Source organism: Pleurodeles waltl, chromosome 8, assembly GCF_031143425.1.
Source record: "Pleurodeles waltl isolate 20211129_DDA chromosome 8, aPleWal1.hap1.20221129, whole genome shotgun sequence".
NCBI classification, from domain to species: Eukaryota; Metazoa; Chordata; class Amphibia; order Caudata; family Salamandridae; genus Pleurodeles; species Pleurodeles waltl.
The window spans coordinates 1,327,011,722-1,327,029,685 of NC_090447.1; the positions used below are offsets into that span (position 1 = coordinate 1,327,011,722).

The 17,964-nt window shown below is 42.3% G+C and overlaps 1 protein-coding gene across 1 annotated transcript in view; it reads right to left on the bottom strand.

The window, feature by feature from the left end:
• Window positions 1-17,964, bottom strand: part of ATM (ATM serine/threonine kinase) — a 1,319,133-nt gene that overhangs the window by 612,416 nt on the left and 688,753 nt on the right. The window contains exons 31-32 of the mRNA XM_069202321.1: window positions 13,741-13,905; window positions 12,386-12,518 (exon numbers count right to left, since the gene is read on the bottom strand). Coding sequence (XP_069058422.1) covers window positions 12,386-12,518; window positions 13,741-13,905 — 298 coding nt within the window. The remainder of the gene's footprint in view (window positions 1-12,385; window positions 12,519-13,740; window positions 13,906-17,964) is intronic.

A 17,964-nucleotide genomic window follows, 5' to 3' on the forward strand; every position in this document is an offset into this window, starting at 1 on the left:
AAGATTTTTAAAACAACGTTGTGTTACTGGACTTTACTGACTTTGCGCAGTGGTGCACTATCCATATCTTTTTGCATGTAATCCTTTCAGGATTGCCCCTGTGGTGGCAGGTGCCGTGATTTGTGCACAGGTATAGCCATAGATATTGGGCGACAATATAGTTCACAGAGTTTTAATACTTATGGTAGTCCAAGACAGGTGCATTTGTAAGGTTTAACCAGCCACCAATTCAGTAGCAAACATTTTAACATACATATAAGCCACAAATACACAGTGCCTTGAGTTCCACAAGGCTTGGGTACATAACACGTAAAAGAGGGACATGATATTTATTTGGCATGTTTCTGTAGTGACATACCTACAGAGCTACTCCACTGGACAGGCTGAAGGAATGGTTTCTTACCTCTAATCGCAATTGTTTCTCAGGGGAAAATACGCTGAAGTCATAGCCTTTGCATGGTCCCACCCACATTAGGGATCCCGGAGCATTTGTTTAAAATGTTTTCTTAAGTGAAGTTGTTCGCCTTTCTTCAGTAAGTTTAGTTTAGTTTCGAGGATTTGTACAGCGCATGGATACCCGAAGCCTCCCAGCGCTGAGGAAGATCACTAGGTAAGAGGAACAGACCTAAACAGGGAACAATACAATTTTAAATTTTCAGCAAAAAGAAGATTCTGACATGTCATGACGAAGGTCCAAGTGGAGGAGTTCCAGATCTTAGCTGCTCTACAGGCGAAGGATCTACCCCCCATCTAACTTTCTTAGCACAACAGGAGTTAATTAAAGAAGCTGAAGAAGATCTGAGTATTCTCAGGGGGGTATAGGGAGTGATCATTCGTCTGAGGAAGATTGGACCCTTGTTTCATAGCTTTAAAAATAATGCGTTGTTCAATCAGAAGCCAATGGAGGGAAGCCAAGGCTGGAGTGGCAGATGAATGTCTGGAGGTGTCTGTGAGTAGGCGAGCAGCAGCGTTCTGCACCACGTGAAGTCTCTTTTGAACATGCAAAGGAGAGCTCAGGAGCAGTACGTTCCCATAATCGAGACGTGAAAGTATCAGAGCCTGAGTAAGAAGGTTTTGGGCTGAAAATTTAAGTAATTTAAAGATTTTCCTAAGGGTTTTTAGAAAACCGAAACAGGTAGCTGCCAGTTTCTTAGAATGGCATTCCATTGTAAGGTGCAGGTCTAGCCAAAAAAATGCTTTTTTTGGAATCTTAAAGGGCGGTAGATCCTTAGGCAAGTTTACTGCTAAGGATGGGGACCTAAGTAAGGAAGGATTCCCGACGATCGTAACTTCTGTTTTCCCATCGTTGAGCTTAAGCTTGCTCTCTATCACCCATCTGGTGATATCTGAGAGACAGGAAGATAAGGTAGCCTGTTCTTGGGAATTCGTAGCAGAGAAGGAGTAGACCAACTGAGTATCATCCACATCAGATACTAGAGATAGTCCATCTGTCTCAATAATACTTGCCAGAGGGGACATATAAATGTTAAAAAGAGTAGGGCTCAGAGAGGAGCCCTACGGCACCCCACAACTGAGTGGCAGAGGTTTAGAAAAAAAAAGATTGATCTAGGACTTGAAAGGTCCTGTCTTTCAGGAAGTCAGCGAGCCACTCAAATGGGGTCCCTGAAAAGCCCATCCGAGAGATTCTCTGAAGGAGAATATTATGATCTACAAAGATGCAATAAGCCATTTCAGAATGTATTAAAGGCATTCTGAAAGCAATTTTAAGGAATCGCTAAAATAGCGATTCCTTAAAATTGCGACCCTGTTTAGAGAGTCGCAAATTGCGACTCTCTAAATAAGAAATCGTAAATAAGGATTCCTTATTTGCAATTTCTAAAGCACATGTAAGAAGTAATTCCTTAATGCGAATTGGGCATTAAGGAATCGCTATTTACCACCAAGTTGAACGTGGTGGTAACCATGTGCCAATTTTAAAAATGCATTTAAAATGCATTTTTTAAATGTACATGTAAAACACACATGCCCTTTTGGCATGTGTGCACCTTACATGTCCTAAAAAAATCTTTTTGGGGTGCAGCAGAGGGGGCCTTAGGCCCCCAGCACCCTGGGGTGTTGAATTTCCAAAATTGTGATTTCCAGTTAAGAAATCGCAATTTTGGAAGTGCAAAAAATGAGCAAATATGGGCCTAAAGGCCCATAGATGTGAATTGGGCCGGTATCGCAATTTGCGATTCGGTAATAGCATTTGCGATTTTTAAGAAATCGCTATTACTGATTCGCAAATGTGATAAATTGCATTTTGCGAATCAGAAATAGCGATTTCTTAAAAATCGCTATTTCCGACTCGCAAAAGGCCTTCTTGATACATCTGGCCCTATACTCATTTTGATATAGCATATACTGATCCAGCTTCTTACACCAGTTTCTTCAGATTGTACATGAAAAAGGTAATCCTATAAATATATATATATATATCTATATATATATATTACACACACACACATCTAAATGAAATTGGCTGTAATAAAAGGTCATTTTACTATTTAAATTTCTTTCACAAACCCTTTGGACAGTGTAGCCCCATTGGCTGCCCTTGTGTAACTGTGAAAACAGCATCTGTGGCTTTAAGGGCCCAAAGACCACCAGTATCCCATCATGCCTAGCAGCTGGCAGTTGTTTTAGTTCTTTTTGCAAACATCTGGCAGTGTGAGAAAGGTCTAATAATCATCCTCGCATTTCTACCGTGGAGGAGGGAGGGTGTTTAGGACTTCAATAGAGAAGCTCCTGAGGTAGAACTTGGATTACAGGTAAAAAAAAAAAAAAAAAGAAAACGTATTTCTGTCTCAGGGGATCTCCATTGATAGGCATAAGCTTTTAATAGAGTTGCAAGCCCATCCCCATCAAAGAGTGGTGGAAGGACAGAGAACCCAATCAACAGACCAGTTTAAGCAAATAAATTTCTCAGGGAAGCCTGTCCTACTTCAGCATCTGCTCCAGCGCCCGGATCTAAACCACAGTGTTTGGTAAAAGTGTCTCCAGATCTCCATATAGTCTCTTTACAGATCACAGCAATGGGAATATTTCTCATTGAACCAGCTGTAGCCTTTTCCCTCTAGTGAAATGAGCTTTAGGTTTACCAGACAGAACCTTATTGGTTTTCGGATAGCATCACAGAATGCAAGACAATATCCAATGGGATAGGGACAGCTTGGACATGGCTAAACTTGTAAGGAATGGCCTATAGTTGAGAAACAATTTGTCGGACTTGCAGACATATTTTGTTTTACCCAGATAAAACGTCTAGAGAATGGAGACACTTTTCAGCAGGTGAAGAAGGGTGCTGAAAGACGCTAGGTAAAGAAATGGTCTGATTAATGTGAAAATCCAAAATATCTTTCGGGAGGAATTTTGGATGAGTCCTCATGATCACCTTACTGATATGGAAAATTGAGTATGGTTCGTGAGAATCTAACACCTGAATTTCGCTAACCCCATGTGCTGATGAGAGAACTACGAGGAAAGCAGCTTTCAAGGAGAGATGTTGCAAGATGATTTATGAACAGGCTCAAAAGGGGTCTGCATAAGTTGTGAAAGAACTACATTCAGCTCCCAGGGAGACGATGGACATCTTTGGGAGGGAAAACCTTTTTCAAACCAAAATCTTTGTTAACAAGCATTGAGAAAAAAAGAGGTTTGTGAAGGACATTTCCTGTAGGCAGTAACAGCTGCTATATTAACTTTTATAGAAGATAACTGTAAGCCTGATTTGGCTAAAGTGAGTATTGAAGAATCGCTTCTTAGCACATGGTCGCATCAAAGTTCTTGTCATAACACCCAATACAAAATCTCTACCATTTCAGTGACTAAGCAGAACGTGTTGCTGGGTGTATTGCCTCCATGAGAATGTTCACATAGTCTTGTGGCAGATTCAACTATGCTGCCAAACTCAAAGAAGAGAGACTGAGGTGAACCATCTAGCCTCTGAAGTTTGTGAGAAGGTCCGGTCTGTAAGGCAGCCTCATGTGTGACACTCCGACATGTGGAGAAGGCTTGTGAACCACCATTGTCAGGCCACTTCTGAGCTATTAAGATCATTCTGGCCCTCAAGTAAGACAGTTTGATGAGGACTGCTGGAATCAGGGGGATTGGAGGAAATACGTAAAGAAATTTAGTTTACCAGTTGATCCATAGGGCATTCCCCAGTATCCCTGGTTGGTAGTACCTCAAGGTGAAGTCGGGGCATTCTTGGTTTTCTGCGGTTGCGAATAAGTCTATTTGAGGACAACCCTACATGTTGAATATGTTTCATATAACCTTGTCGTGAACAACCCACTTGTGGTTTTCCTTTAGAACTCAGCTTAGGGAGTCTGCTTGAACGTTTTGAACCTCAGGAAGATGAGTTCCAGTGATTTTCAGGTCACTAGCTATCAGCCAATTACAGATTGTCTGGGCTTTGTGAGACAATGGACTGGTTCTAGTTCCTCCTTGGTTGTTCAAGTAACACATTGTTGTCGTATTGTCTGTCTGGACGAGAAGGGATTTTATTCTAAAGGATGGGAGAAAAGCCTTTATCGCCACATGAACCGCACGTACCTCGAGGAGATTAATGTGGTATGTCATTTCCTTCGGAGATCATGTTCCCTGAATGTGAAGATGATCCATATGCGGTAAACAAACAGAGGCATTTGTTACTATTGTCTGAGAGGGAACCTCTTGATGAAAAGGCATCGCTTGATGGAGATTTGTTAGGTAACACCCACAATTTTAGGGATTGTATTGCTTTGGGAGGCAGAGAGACTTTGTCCTCCAAGTTGCCTGAAACCTAAACTCACTGACCTTTCAGACACTCTTGAAGTGGTGTCATGTGGAGACAGGCATTCGGGCCACACAAATGCATGAAGGCATCAACCATGGGAGAAATGACACTGCTCTCACTGTGGAATGGGAGACTTTCATTACAGAGTGACACTTCAGTTGTATCAGTAAGTCTCTTCTCCAAAGGATACACTCTTGCTTGAAGGATGTTGATTGTAGCCCCTAGATAATGCAGACACTGGACTGAACAAGACTTGCTGTGACTGACATGCAGCCCTAGTCAAGGGAGGACATTGACTATCATTTGATAATGGGCTTGGGCCTCTTGTCAAGTCGACGCCTTGATAAGCCAGTTCATCTAGGTATGGACAGAATATATTCGGACTTTCCTGAGATATGCTGTGACCACTGCCATACATCTGAAGAATGTTCTGTGGGCCGATTTGAGGCCAAAGGGAAGTACCTTGTATTGTTAGTGATTATGATCATATACAAATCTCAGGAACTTGCAGTGTTTTCCAGCTATTGGAACATGAAAGTATGCATCCTGGAAGACTATTGAGCAAAGTCAGTCTCTTTGATGGATTTGGGGATAAATTTGATGCAGTAAAGCATTGGAATTGTTTCAATTTTGAATCCATTTGTTGGCGAGTTTGAGATTCAATATGGGCCTGCATTCTTTCTTGGGTCCTTTCTTTTTTTCAACAAGAAATATTGGGAATATATTCCTGTGTCTCATTGTTTTTGAGGAGCAAACTCCACCACTTAATTGAGCAGCAGGATGTTTACTTCTAATCTTAACATCTGCAGATGCTGGTTGAACCGTTTTGGTGGAATATTTGGTGGAGAGCTGTTAAACCTGAGACAATACTCATTTCTTACAATGTTTAAAACCCGGGCACTGCCACTCTACCAGGAAATGAGAAGTATTCCTACCTACTGGAGTGGGTACTGGAAGGTAGGAAGGAGCGACTCATTGTTTGGAGCTTGCTGAAGGCTTTCCCACTTGGGCAGGATGATGGGTACATCTTCCTTTAGGGGGACGACGCTGTTGTGTTGGAAGGGTATATGCTTTTGTTGCTGATGTTGACCTTGCAAACAGTGAGGTTTGAAACCTCTGTGGGTAAAAACATTGGTAGTACAGCCTATAAACATGTTTGTGTGGCTCTTTACGCTTATCCAGGCCCACTGAAAGAAAAGCCAAACAAGACTGAATTCATTGCTGAAGAATACCTCCACCAGGAGTCAGAAAAACACAGAAGCAACTGCAACATGCTTGGCATGATGGGTTGGTCTCTAGGCCCTTAAAGGTGCAGACACTGTTTTCACAGTTACATAAGGGCAGCCTCTGTGGCTACACTGTCCTCTATTCCTTCATCTTTGTTTTAAAAAAGGGTGTCTGAAAGAGACTTAAGTAGTCAAATGACCTTTCTTCCAGCCAATTTAATTTAACTTACGATTACCTTTTATATACAAACTAAACAATTGGCCACTGTAGCCTTTTATTCCAGGCTTCAAATTATTCATGTCTTAAGTGTTTCCCCAGTTCTACTAAAGGACACTTAAGAACACATATTTTAAAATAGCACTGGGCAGGACTATTCAAAGCTTATGACTGTCAATGGAGATCCCTTGAGAGAGAAGTAGCTGTTCCACTCTGGAAAAGCATTTGTAAGAAAAAGAATTAAAAAAATCAAAGCCATATTTTTACAAGTTGACTCAAGGAAAGAACAGAGAAATTATCTTCACACAAATGTAATATTTATGAGAAACAAATCCATTGGTAACATGCATTATTCAGAAATATGTTCCGAAGAATTTTTACAAAAGCTGTACACCAGTCTGAACACTTCAATAGAGCACAGGTGTTAAGTGGATCCCATCATTGAACAAATGGCCTTTGGGAGAAGTTGCCATGCAAAATGGAGGACATCATATGGGCAGCACATAGGTAGCAGGAACAATCAGCTCTGGTATAAGGCTCATAACTGATAGTGGTATGCTTCTTGCCAGGCTAAGTTATTTTTTTCCAGGGAGAGAAGTAGAGTTTATTAATTATAGTAGGGTGGCCCTGATGGGAATGCAGAATTTCAAAAAGTGGTCATGGGATCCTTCTATTGTTGAACATTCCTAGAATAGTACTTTATGGGATTATTAAATCAAAAGGCGGACGATGTGTTGCAAAGTGGGCTTCAGCTTCCTAAGGGAACATGTCAGGGTTAGGTTTAGGGCCCTCCACCAACTGCTTTGAGGGACTTCTGTTGACTAACTGTTACATTTCAGAATGCAGGAGATCTAGAACAAAACAGGATAGGAAGAACCAGAACTCTTGGTCTGCTCTTGCACAATACTGAGGTCTGGACTCTTCTTTGTACCAAAGTTTTGGAAAAGCTCATTAAGGATGAGACTACCTGCCTCCTATGATCCCAGGGCAAAACAAGACAGGAGAAGCAGAAGAATCAGCTTACCAGCGGACTCAACAGAGGCTGGGCCTTGCTGAGCAGAGAGACTGAGGCCCTCATTATGATTTTGGCGGTCCTGGGCCCGCCAAACTCACGGGGGCGGGTGGACCGCCGCAGTCGTGGTGGTCCGCCCGCCATATTATGAACATGGCGGAGCCGACATGTTTGAAACGCCGCTGCTGCCAGCCAGCAGCCTGGCGGTCACTGCGTTTGCAATTCTTCAGGGTGGCACTGCATGCAGAGACACCGTGGGGAATATGAGTCCCCTTCCGCCAGCCTTTTCATGGCAGTTTACACGCCAGGGAGAGGCTGGTGGAATGGGTGACTCAGGGGCCACCTAGGGGCCCCGGCACTGCCCATGCACTTGGCATGGGCAGTGAATGGCCCCCATGCACAGCCCTGTTGCGCATTCCACTGCCCGAATTACCCGCATTGGAATGTGAGATCGGTGCTGTTGCACCCACTGCACCGCCACATTGCCACCGACTCCATTAGAAGCCTGCATCAATGTAAAGGCCCTGTTCACTGCAGGGCTGGCAGGCAGAAACGCTGTTTCAGCCTGTCGGCCATGCAGTGAATGCATAATAGGGCCGGCGGGGTCATGACCGCACTGGCGGTCTTCTGGTGGGATGAATTCGGTGGGCAGCACACTCATAATGAGGGCCTGAGTCTGCATCACAGAGCTGTCTGTGACTGGTATCCTAGAGGCAGTCTGGAAGTTTTACAAACGACTAACAGGAAGAACTTAGGCAATCAAGGAAGGTGCCTCTTAAAAGAAACTGGACTTCTGGAGGACCAGGAAAAAGTCTACACAAGAAAGACTCAGCCTTAAGGGGTGATTTATTTGCTGCAAAAAGTAAAGCTTTAGCTGAACCTTTTATAGACTATATGCAGCGCCTTTGTGGAGCCATGCAATACTATGGCATCAAGGCTTTCCCAGCTTGAGGGGTTCAAGCACCATAAATGTCTCAGTGCAGAGAGTGAATATAAGCCAAAAGATAACCCCATCAAGAAGAAAACTATTTGTGGCAACAATATGCAGTTAGCCACAACATTAGGCACTAAAATTTAAGTATTCTAAGGGATCCTAAAAACAACATGTCCGGCTCTGCAACAGCAGCCTTGTCTTACTGCAAATAACACTTTTTAACTCCAGAAAATAAACTAAGCAAAACATGGGAGAAGACAGTGAAAAAAAAATGTCGGGGTAATGCCAGCGATAAGGCGAATGATGGCTAGAATTTAAGCTTGATCTATACAAAGCTTTAGTGACTGAAACTGAAGAAGCTCTCGTCTGCCACAGCATACTCCCTTGCACCGCTAGAGAATTTATACTTCCACTATTGTGACTAAGTGAGAAGTTAATTTCTTGACAAGGGTAACTGCTAGGCTTACCTCACCCACACTACACGGCATTCAGCATGAAAAGGTGTTTAGGACCAGGGGCCAGATGTAGCAAAGGTTTTTACCCATTCTATGTCTATGGGAAAAAGTGTTCGTACATATGGCCCCTAGTCTTCAGCACCCACAGACTTCCACTGTGACACACTTAGACTTTTAAACAGTAAATAAAAAAATCCATATTTTGTGATCCCTTTATCTGGTTTAGACCCCTTTCAGCTGTCATTTTACTTATCACCTCGCATTTCACTTATGGTGCGAATGTTGAGTTTGTCCTTAGGAGTTCTCAAAGCACTGCCTCCGAGCACTAAATTTTACTTTGCAGTTATGTAAAGGCTTAATTAATTTGGAAGTAAGAGAAGCGAGAACCACATTGAACTCAAACCTAGATATAGGATTCCTATTTGTAGCAACCATGCAGAGTAACCTTCTGAAAAAGACTTTGATAACTAGCCCTGTAACAGGTTAGACAGATCTGGCCTCTTTCTATACAGGATACTGCTACTAACCATATGTACAGGAAATGCAGAATTATTAGGCAAGTTGTATTTTTGAGGATTAATTTTATTATTGAACAACAACCATGTTCTCAATGAACCCAAAAAACTCATTAATATCAAAGCTGAATATTTTTGGAAGTAGTTTTTAGTTTGTTTTTAGTTTTAGCTATGTTAGGGGGATATCTGTGTGTGCAGGTGACTATTACTGTGCATAATTATTAGGCAACTTAACAAAAAAAATATATATACCCATTTCAATTATTTATTATTACCAGTGAAACCAATATAACATCTCAACATTCACAAATATACATTTCTGACATTCAAAAACAAAACAAAAAGAAATCAGTGACCAATATAGCCACCTTTCTTTGCAAGGACACTCAAAAGCCTGCCATCCATGGATTCTGTCAGTGTTTTGATCTGTTCACCATCAACATTGCGTGCAGCAGCAACCACAGCCTCCCAGACACTGTTCAGAGAGGTGTACTGTTTTCCCTCCTTGTAAATCTCACATTTGATGATGGACCACAGGTTCTCAATGGGGTTCAGATCAGGTGAACAAGGAGGCCATGTCATTAGATTTCCTTCTTTTATACCCTTTCTTGCCAGCCACGCTGTGGAGTACTTGGACGCGTGTGATGGAGCATTGTCCTGCATGAAAATCATGTTTTTCTTGAAGGATGCAGACTTCTTCCTGTACCACTGCTTGAAGAAGGTGTCTTCCAGGAACTGGCAGTAGGACTGGGAGTTGAGCTTGACTCCATCCTCAACCCGAAAAGGCCCCACAAGCTCATCTTTGATGATACCAGCCCAAACCAGTACTCCACCTCCACCTTCCTGGCGTCTGAGTCGGACTGGAGCTCTCTGCCCTTTACCAATCCAGCCACGGGCCCATCCATCTGGCCCATCAAGACTCACTCTCATTTCATCAGTCCATAAAACCTTTGAAAAATCAGTCTTGAGATATTTATTGGCCCAGTCTTGACGTTTCAGCTTGTGTGTCTTGTTCAGTGGTGGTCGTCTTTCAGCCTTTCTTACCTTGGCCATGTCTCTGAGTATTGCACACCTTGTGCTTTTGGGCACTCCAGTGATGTTGCAGCTCTGAAATATGGCCAAACTGGTGGCAAGTGGCATCGTGGCAGCTGCACGCTTGACTTTTCTCAGTTCATGGGCAGTTATTTTGCGCCTTGGTTTTTCCACACGCTTCTTGCGGCCCTGTTGACTATTTTGAATGAAACGCTTGATTGTTCGATGATCACGCTTCAGAAGCTTTGCAATTTTAAGAGTGCTGCATCCCTCTGCAAGATATCTCACTATTTTTGACTTTTCGGAGCCTGTCAAGTCCTTCTTTTGACCCATTTTGCCAAAGGAAAGGAAGTTGCCTAATAATTATGCACACCTGATATAGGGTGTTGATGTCATTAGACCACACCCCTTCTCATTACAGAGATGCACATCACCTAATATGCTTAATTGGTAGTAGGCTTTCGAGCCTATACAGCTTGGAGTAAGACAACATGCATAAAGAGGATGATGTGGTCAAAATACTCATTTGCCTAATAATTCTGCACTCCCTGTATACAACATGTGCTGAAGTCACATCTTGGTCATGCCTAACAAGGAGAGCAATATTTCATGACTAGCTCAATACCGAACGCACATCATTTTGCAAGCAACAGACACGAACTCTTCTGCTTCTTGTAAATGGCATTGGTGGCCTTTGAATGAACTAATCTATACTTCAATGCTTTTCTGGGAGTGGTCTACATTTCATTTCAAAATGACAGGGAGGTAGGGTCTTCACTGAGAGGCTGCTAAGCACAGGACTGTGATGCAGTATTCTGCCACTGCCCCCAGCTCAGCTGCCTATTGGTCACTGGTATGTGGAAGTGAAATTGTACAAATAAATCTAACTGCTTCCTTTATCGCATCTATCAGGGATAGTTCAGAAACGAGGCTAATGAAGCAGCTGCATACCAGAAGCCTTTGCACTAGCCAGTGCTACAAAGGAGTTGAAGGAATTATGTACAGAAGCACTCCCAGTACAAACAGTATAATCCTCCCAACAATCCTGGATTTGGAAATCTGGAGGCAAAGTAGAAGCATTTGGTGTTTTTGCTTGATGGGAAGAAACTGATTCTTGGCACGCACCACTGGATAAAAAGATTATGCACCAATGCTTTGACCAGTTCCCACTCGTGCAAGCTGGATCCTGCAATGCAGAGGTTCCCACCCATTTCCTAGAACATTAGCAGGGCTTTTGCAGCTTTGTTATTTCCAGTTTGGTATCTCTAGTCCAAATAGCCTCGGCTTCTTTGGATGCAGTGCACGTATGGTTACAATCTTGCTTCACGCAGGAAAATTAACAATGTTTTTGTGCTGTCAATCAGTAGAGCTTAATAAGCTTTTATGTAGAGGATCCGTTTATGGGACAACCATAAACATCTGGTTTAATAGGGGTCCAACATGGGCATTTCAGTCGTACAGAAAAGCATCTGTGACCACCCTGATTGTTGAAAAAGCAGCAAAAAGGAATTTCAGCTGAGAGTTTGGTAGGAAATCAGTTCAAGGCTGCTTTTCAAAAGATGGTTCACACAAATGTCATCCTGCCAGTCCACACACACACCTGTGTCCAATGGCCATCCAATTCTTTCACTATGGTGTACATCTGTAGACAGAACAGCAGCACCATAGCACAACAATGAAGCTTTGCATGGCACATCTCTACTAAAAACAACCATGAATGTTTTCATAATTGGCACAGTCTTGATTCAGACCAGGCACAGGAAATAGAAATAACCAAAAAAGCCAAAAGACATCAACAAGAATCACTCAAAATAGTAAATAACTTAGTCCAACAGCATACAAATAAATTATGTGGACCATGCTTGCCTATCCTAGATTTACATGGATCACATCTGAAAAGGCATAATACAAAAAAAGGTATCACATTTACATACTGAACTTAATTATCCACCAAAACAGAACATAATAAAACATACAGGCATTTACATATGTACACTAGCTTTCAGAATTAAAACATCTGACAATTCCGGTCATCTTACTCCTGCTAACTACTATAATTATCTTTCCTCTCCTCCAAATCTTTGTAGAAAATCCTGTGAGAGTTAGGATCTGGGATTGGCAATTAAGGTATCAGTGCCAAAGAAATGAATGCAAGTTAACTGCATATTAATCATGGCTACAATAACAGCAAGCATATATTATGGAAGTCCATACCTCTAAAATCTTTCAAAAGTTCTTTCACTTGGTCCTTGTGCTCTTCCAACTGTTTCTTCACATCATTTAGGCCCTCAAGCCTAGTAAACGGCAGTGAATCGCATACACTCACTGACAGGAAATGGTTGATTTCCTGAAAAACAATTCTTATGAAATTAAATGTCAAGCACACAAATATCATGAAATCACATTAGAAGGTAGTGTGCTTGATTAACAAACCTAAAACCTTCTCAGAACCAAAAAACTAATACATATCAACATGAGGATGAAGCAGCTGTCTGGTAAGGAGCTGTGGTGCAACTGAGTGTACATCGGATGAACATAAGTCAAAGATTGCTAACCAGCAAATGTAGTAGTGAACTGTTGAAAAACAGATCAGAAGAAAACTTGTTTTATAAATATGGGACAAACTACCTAGTAATGATACAAGTAATATCAATGTTTTGACTAATAACTTATCAGTTTTCTTGAGAAGAAAATATGACTCGCATTTATACAAGTCAAATTCGGATGGAACCATTAGTGTGTCCTTCCTGACATACTTCTACCAATCCTTTAAGGATTGTTATATTAATTGAATCAAAAACAATATGTAACCAGTAACAGACATCAAAAACCTAATACATTGATTAGTACTATGCTAAATGGGATGAAGGCTGGGAAAACAGTGTAACTGATAAGAGAACTGTGTTGATGTATATAATTTTGCATTGTAGTGGCACTTTTATTGCATGGGACATAAAGAGGTAGTTGATGCCATCAACTGCTCGCTTTCAGACTAGCACAAGCATTCAGTATAAAATCATCATTTTTCAAAACAAAATACTAAATTTCAATGGGTATTGAGCAAAACATCCTCTTTTAATCCCCAGAATTGTACCACTATACACATAGCAAATAGGAGGCAGGTTGTTTTAAATTCTTAGTGTTTTGTTTCTCAGACACAAACGCATACTTGTCCTAATATGCCCGTGGTTAGGTGAAGGTACTGATACAGCATTCAGTGTCAATCAGAGACAACATATTTTTGGGTCTGCAGAAGCAGCTATCTTAATTAAATAGGCTGCCACAGAGAGACTCAGCTACCCAGATGATTACTGATGTTAGTATGCCTCCTTACAAACCAGGTATCAAGTTTATGAAGACGAAATAATTTGAGCTAGCGGATTCAATGGGAGAGTCAGTCTGCCAGAGAAGTTTTGTTAGTCAGACACGGGTACAAGTTAACAGACTTTTTTTTCAGCTAATCTTGAAGACATTTTGACAAAAATAGGGTTTAATCATATATGTACATAACACTTAAAAAGCAGGTTAAGAAAGTTAGAATATAGTGACTTAATTAATCATTACATCACCTCCAAGAGAGAACAGGGCCCTCTGCAGTATTTCATTCTTTGCTGGATACCGCGCAGTTCTTTGAACATAGGGCGGTCGGGAAATGGGTCTAACAGCTTGATTGTTTGACACAGGTTTTCATTGTCCTTATTCTCTATCACCAGGTACTTCAACAAAGACAATACCTGCAAATGAAAAAAAACACAAATAACACCTATATACCCAAAAGCAGTAGTTAATAAAAGCAATGAGATATGAAATTAACTGTCAAAATCTATTGAAAGAGCTTCTTCTAAAAACAAGCAGTGCAGACAGGCCTCTGCAGCTCTAACTCTAAAACAAAACCAAAATGTTCCCCTACAGAAGCAGACATCTGAGTCTTCAAGAGGGACCTAACTGGCATAGACTGGACATTAGCCCTTAAATAACCTCCTCTGGCATTCAGGGATGCTAAGTTTCAAAAGCTACAGCACAATAGTCTGCACAGAACATACTTCATGTCACAGGGACCACACAAAATAATCTTGAAAAGGCTGACACCCATCTACAGTGTGGTGTAGGTGATGTACACTTTATTCTGATGCCACGGTTGTGTCCCTCTATTAGGCAACACTGGACATCAAATATTAGGTCAAAGATTAGTAATCCCAAGACATGCCTATTTAGGCTGATGGTGAAAACTAAAAAGAAGAAATTAAAATGCATATTTATCAATTTAACCATGTTACTGGCTAAGTGATACATGATGGAGATATTGAATACACAGCAGGTTCATGTCTGGAGGAGACAACTGTTGAAATGGGCGCAGGCCAAGAGTAATCAATAGGTTTATTGGTTGATTAAAATACACTTTTAATGAATATGAATTGATAAATATGTAATATTTATTTTTCAAACAGCATTTGTTTGTTTAAAGTGGAATGACTGCCATTGGGGGCCCAATCTTGGGCTATTGCATCAGACCGAAGGAGATAGAGTGGGAGCACAATCAAACTCCATGGTGCAGGTCTGCTTATGGTGGCACTTAAGAAAGAAGATACCCTTCTGTATAAGGCAGATTTGGCAGGCTGCTTACAGGACTCTTAAAAGGACTGGCAAGAAAGATATTAAGAAGAAACTAGAGGTAGTGAGGAAGAGCTTCAATCACCTGATATTTACTATTAGGTCGGACATCAAACACAAGGGAACGAGACAAGTAGATACAGATGAGAAACACTGAGGTGGGTGAAGTTGGGAAGTGAAACTTTGCATCACATAGCAAATCTCACAAAAAGGCATACAGGGACATATGTAAGGGAGGAGGTAGATGCTTCTAACACCCCAGAGTACATTCCCTTATTTTCTCCACCTTTGTGAATTTGAAGGAGAGAGATATCAACTTGGCATCACAAGAGTCCACAGGATAAGCCTGTTATGGAGTGTAGTAAAAAAGACAGAACAAGGAGCATTCTTGCAAAACTCAAAGAATTACTTATGAAAAAGTACAGAAGCAATCTCTGTTGATTCTGCAGGACAATCAAATCATATTTCTCCATAATCTGGAAAAAAAGTATTCTTCAAACAAAATGCAACTTACTTCACTGATATTCACACAGGAGACACATTCACATGTGTCGCACATTCCCACTGACCACTATGCTACCACTGTTGAAGAAGGTATGAAGGTATTGCAACCTGAGGATCATAGAGAAATGGACTTCTTGCACTAAGATGGAAGATATAAGGACATGGTGGAGACCAACCAAAGAAGCTGATGCAGTACTGGAGAAAGAGGAGATTCCAGAATACAGCCAACAACTGAGGCAGAGGATTGTTTGGGGGACAAATAACAGAGATTGGATCTCCTTTCCCCACCTTTTTTTGGTAAAGCGCGCATGCACTTCGACCTGTTGTAAGCATTGTGGGCTTTCAACTACGACCATTTAGCGCCCATCACTTTCATTCAATCCTCTGCTTGCCTTTAAAAAATCACTTGATGTAACTGGTAAACGGTTTACGTTTGTCCTGCCTTGAAGCCATTTTGGTCACACATTGTAGAATGCCCCTGTTCCATGGATTATTGCACGATTGCTGATATACTGCAGCCTGGGTAAACAATTTTTTCTTTTTTCTACCCTTTGTGCTGCATTGCGGCCATGGCGCTCACAGCACGAAAAGGCACTGTGGGAGGCTGGTCTCGTTTGTAGTGGGCATCAAAGGTACTTACACCTTATACCCGGTCCAGTTATCCCTTATTAGTGAAATGCAGTCAGTGTCTAGAAGCCCCGCTGTCTAAGGGTAGCTGTAGCTGGACAGCCAAGTCTTATCTAGGAGACATGCAAAGCTCATGCAGTACCACTGTAGTCATACAGTACTTACACACATGAAAGAAAATAATCAGTGTTACAAAAATAAAGTTATTTTATTTTGGTGACAATTGCCAAAAAATACCTTAGAGACTATACTTCCTTAGGAGGTAAGTAATATACGCAGTATATACACTAGAATGCATAAATATCTGTAAAAACAGTTAGAAAATAGGGCAAATAGTGAAAATCACAATAGTTAGAAACGGTCCTAGGGAGAACACAAACTATATATCAAAATAGTGGAATGTGTAAGTCGGTTTCCCACCTAGGCAAGTGTAGTGGGTAGAAGGGCCTTGGGACTGTAAGAAAACACCAAAGGTAAGCAATAGAACCCATCCCAGAGCCCAGGAAAGCAGTAGTAAATAACAGTAAGTTTCACAGAACACACGTGATATAAGATTATGCAAGAACCAGAAGAGACTGCAAGACACTAAAAATGGATTCCTGGACCTGAAGACCTGTGGAAGAAGAGGACCAAGTCCAAGAAGCACTGAAGAGTCCAGGGAGAACAGGAGCCCCCGCTAACCCGGATGAAGGTGCAAAAGAAGCAGCACCGGTGAAGATCAACAGTCAGTACTGCACCCAACAAGACAGATGCGGCTTCCTGGTTGGTGCAGATGATGTCCCACGCCGAATGGATGATTGCAGTCTGGTTTGGGTAGCTGGATTCAAGCCTTGGCACACGCAAAGCTTGCAGTTAGGGGAAAATGGCACTGCCTGGGTCCTGGTGGCCTCTATCTAGGAGGGCAAAACAGAAGGGGCTCTCAGCAACTCAGAGAGCCCTCAGAAGATCAGGCAGTGCACACAGGAGTCCCACAGCATGGGGACAAAGAAGGTGCAAATGGAGGCCCACGCAGAACGACATAAAGGGATCCCACGCAGCTGGAGAACCACTCAGGAAGCTGTGCGTCGCAGGAAGAAGTGCTGTGGGCCGGACCTTCGTGGCAGGTCACACACAAGCCTTGTTAACTGCAAAACATGCAGTGCACGGGGAGGCAAGCTCTTACCTTCAACAAAGTTGGACAGCTGGACCTTAGGACCGTTGGGACCATTTCAGTCCACCACCTGTGTTGCTGGATCCACGCACTTTATCAGGACAGGGGAGCCACGCCCTGGTTGTTGCTGCAGAGGGCTGCCTGCTGAAGCAGGGGAGTGACTCCTTCACTCCAAGGGAGATTCCTTCGTTCTTCTGGTGCAGGCTGAAGACTGGCAGCCCTCTAGGGATGCACGACTTGGAAACAGTTGCAGTTGCTGGCAGGAGCTCAAGATACAATGTTGCAGAAGTCGTCTTCTTTGTTGCAGGTTGTAGAGTTCCTGGAGGGTCCAGATGCAGTTTTATTGGTAGAAGGTGAATTAAAGGATGCAGAGGATTCCTGCTGGAGTCTTGCAATCTGAATCTGAGGAAACACCCAAAGGGGAGACCCTAAATAGCCCTGAAAGGGGGATTGGTCAGCTACACCGGTAAGCACCCATCAGGGGAGGGCTCTGACGTCACCCGCTCGCACTGGCTACTAAGATGCTCCCAGAGTGCTCCAACACCTTGGAAACCAAGATGGCAAAACTCAGGGGCACTCTGGGCACCACCCCTGGGGTGGTGATGGACAGGGGAGTGGTGCCCTTTCCTTCGTCCAGTTTTGCGCCAGACTAGGGACTGGGGGTCCCTGAACCGGTTAGTGGCTAACTATATATGTTTCTTGCAAATGCTATTTTCGATGTGGTGTCTTCTAGGGGCTGTTCTAAGCATTACAGTCATATCAACATACCAAAATATTTGTGGCACGGAAACTTGCCCCTTAATGCTTTGCAGGGCTTTACTTTAACTTAACATTGTTTCTCATTACTCAGCCTGTTGTGGTCCTAGAACAATGAGACCACCTTCAAAACTTTAACAACAGT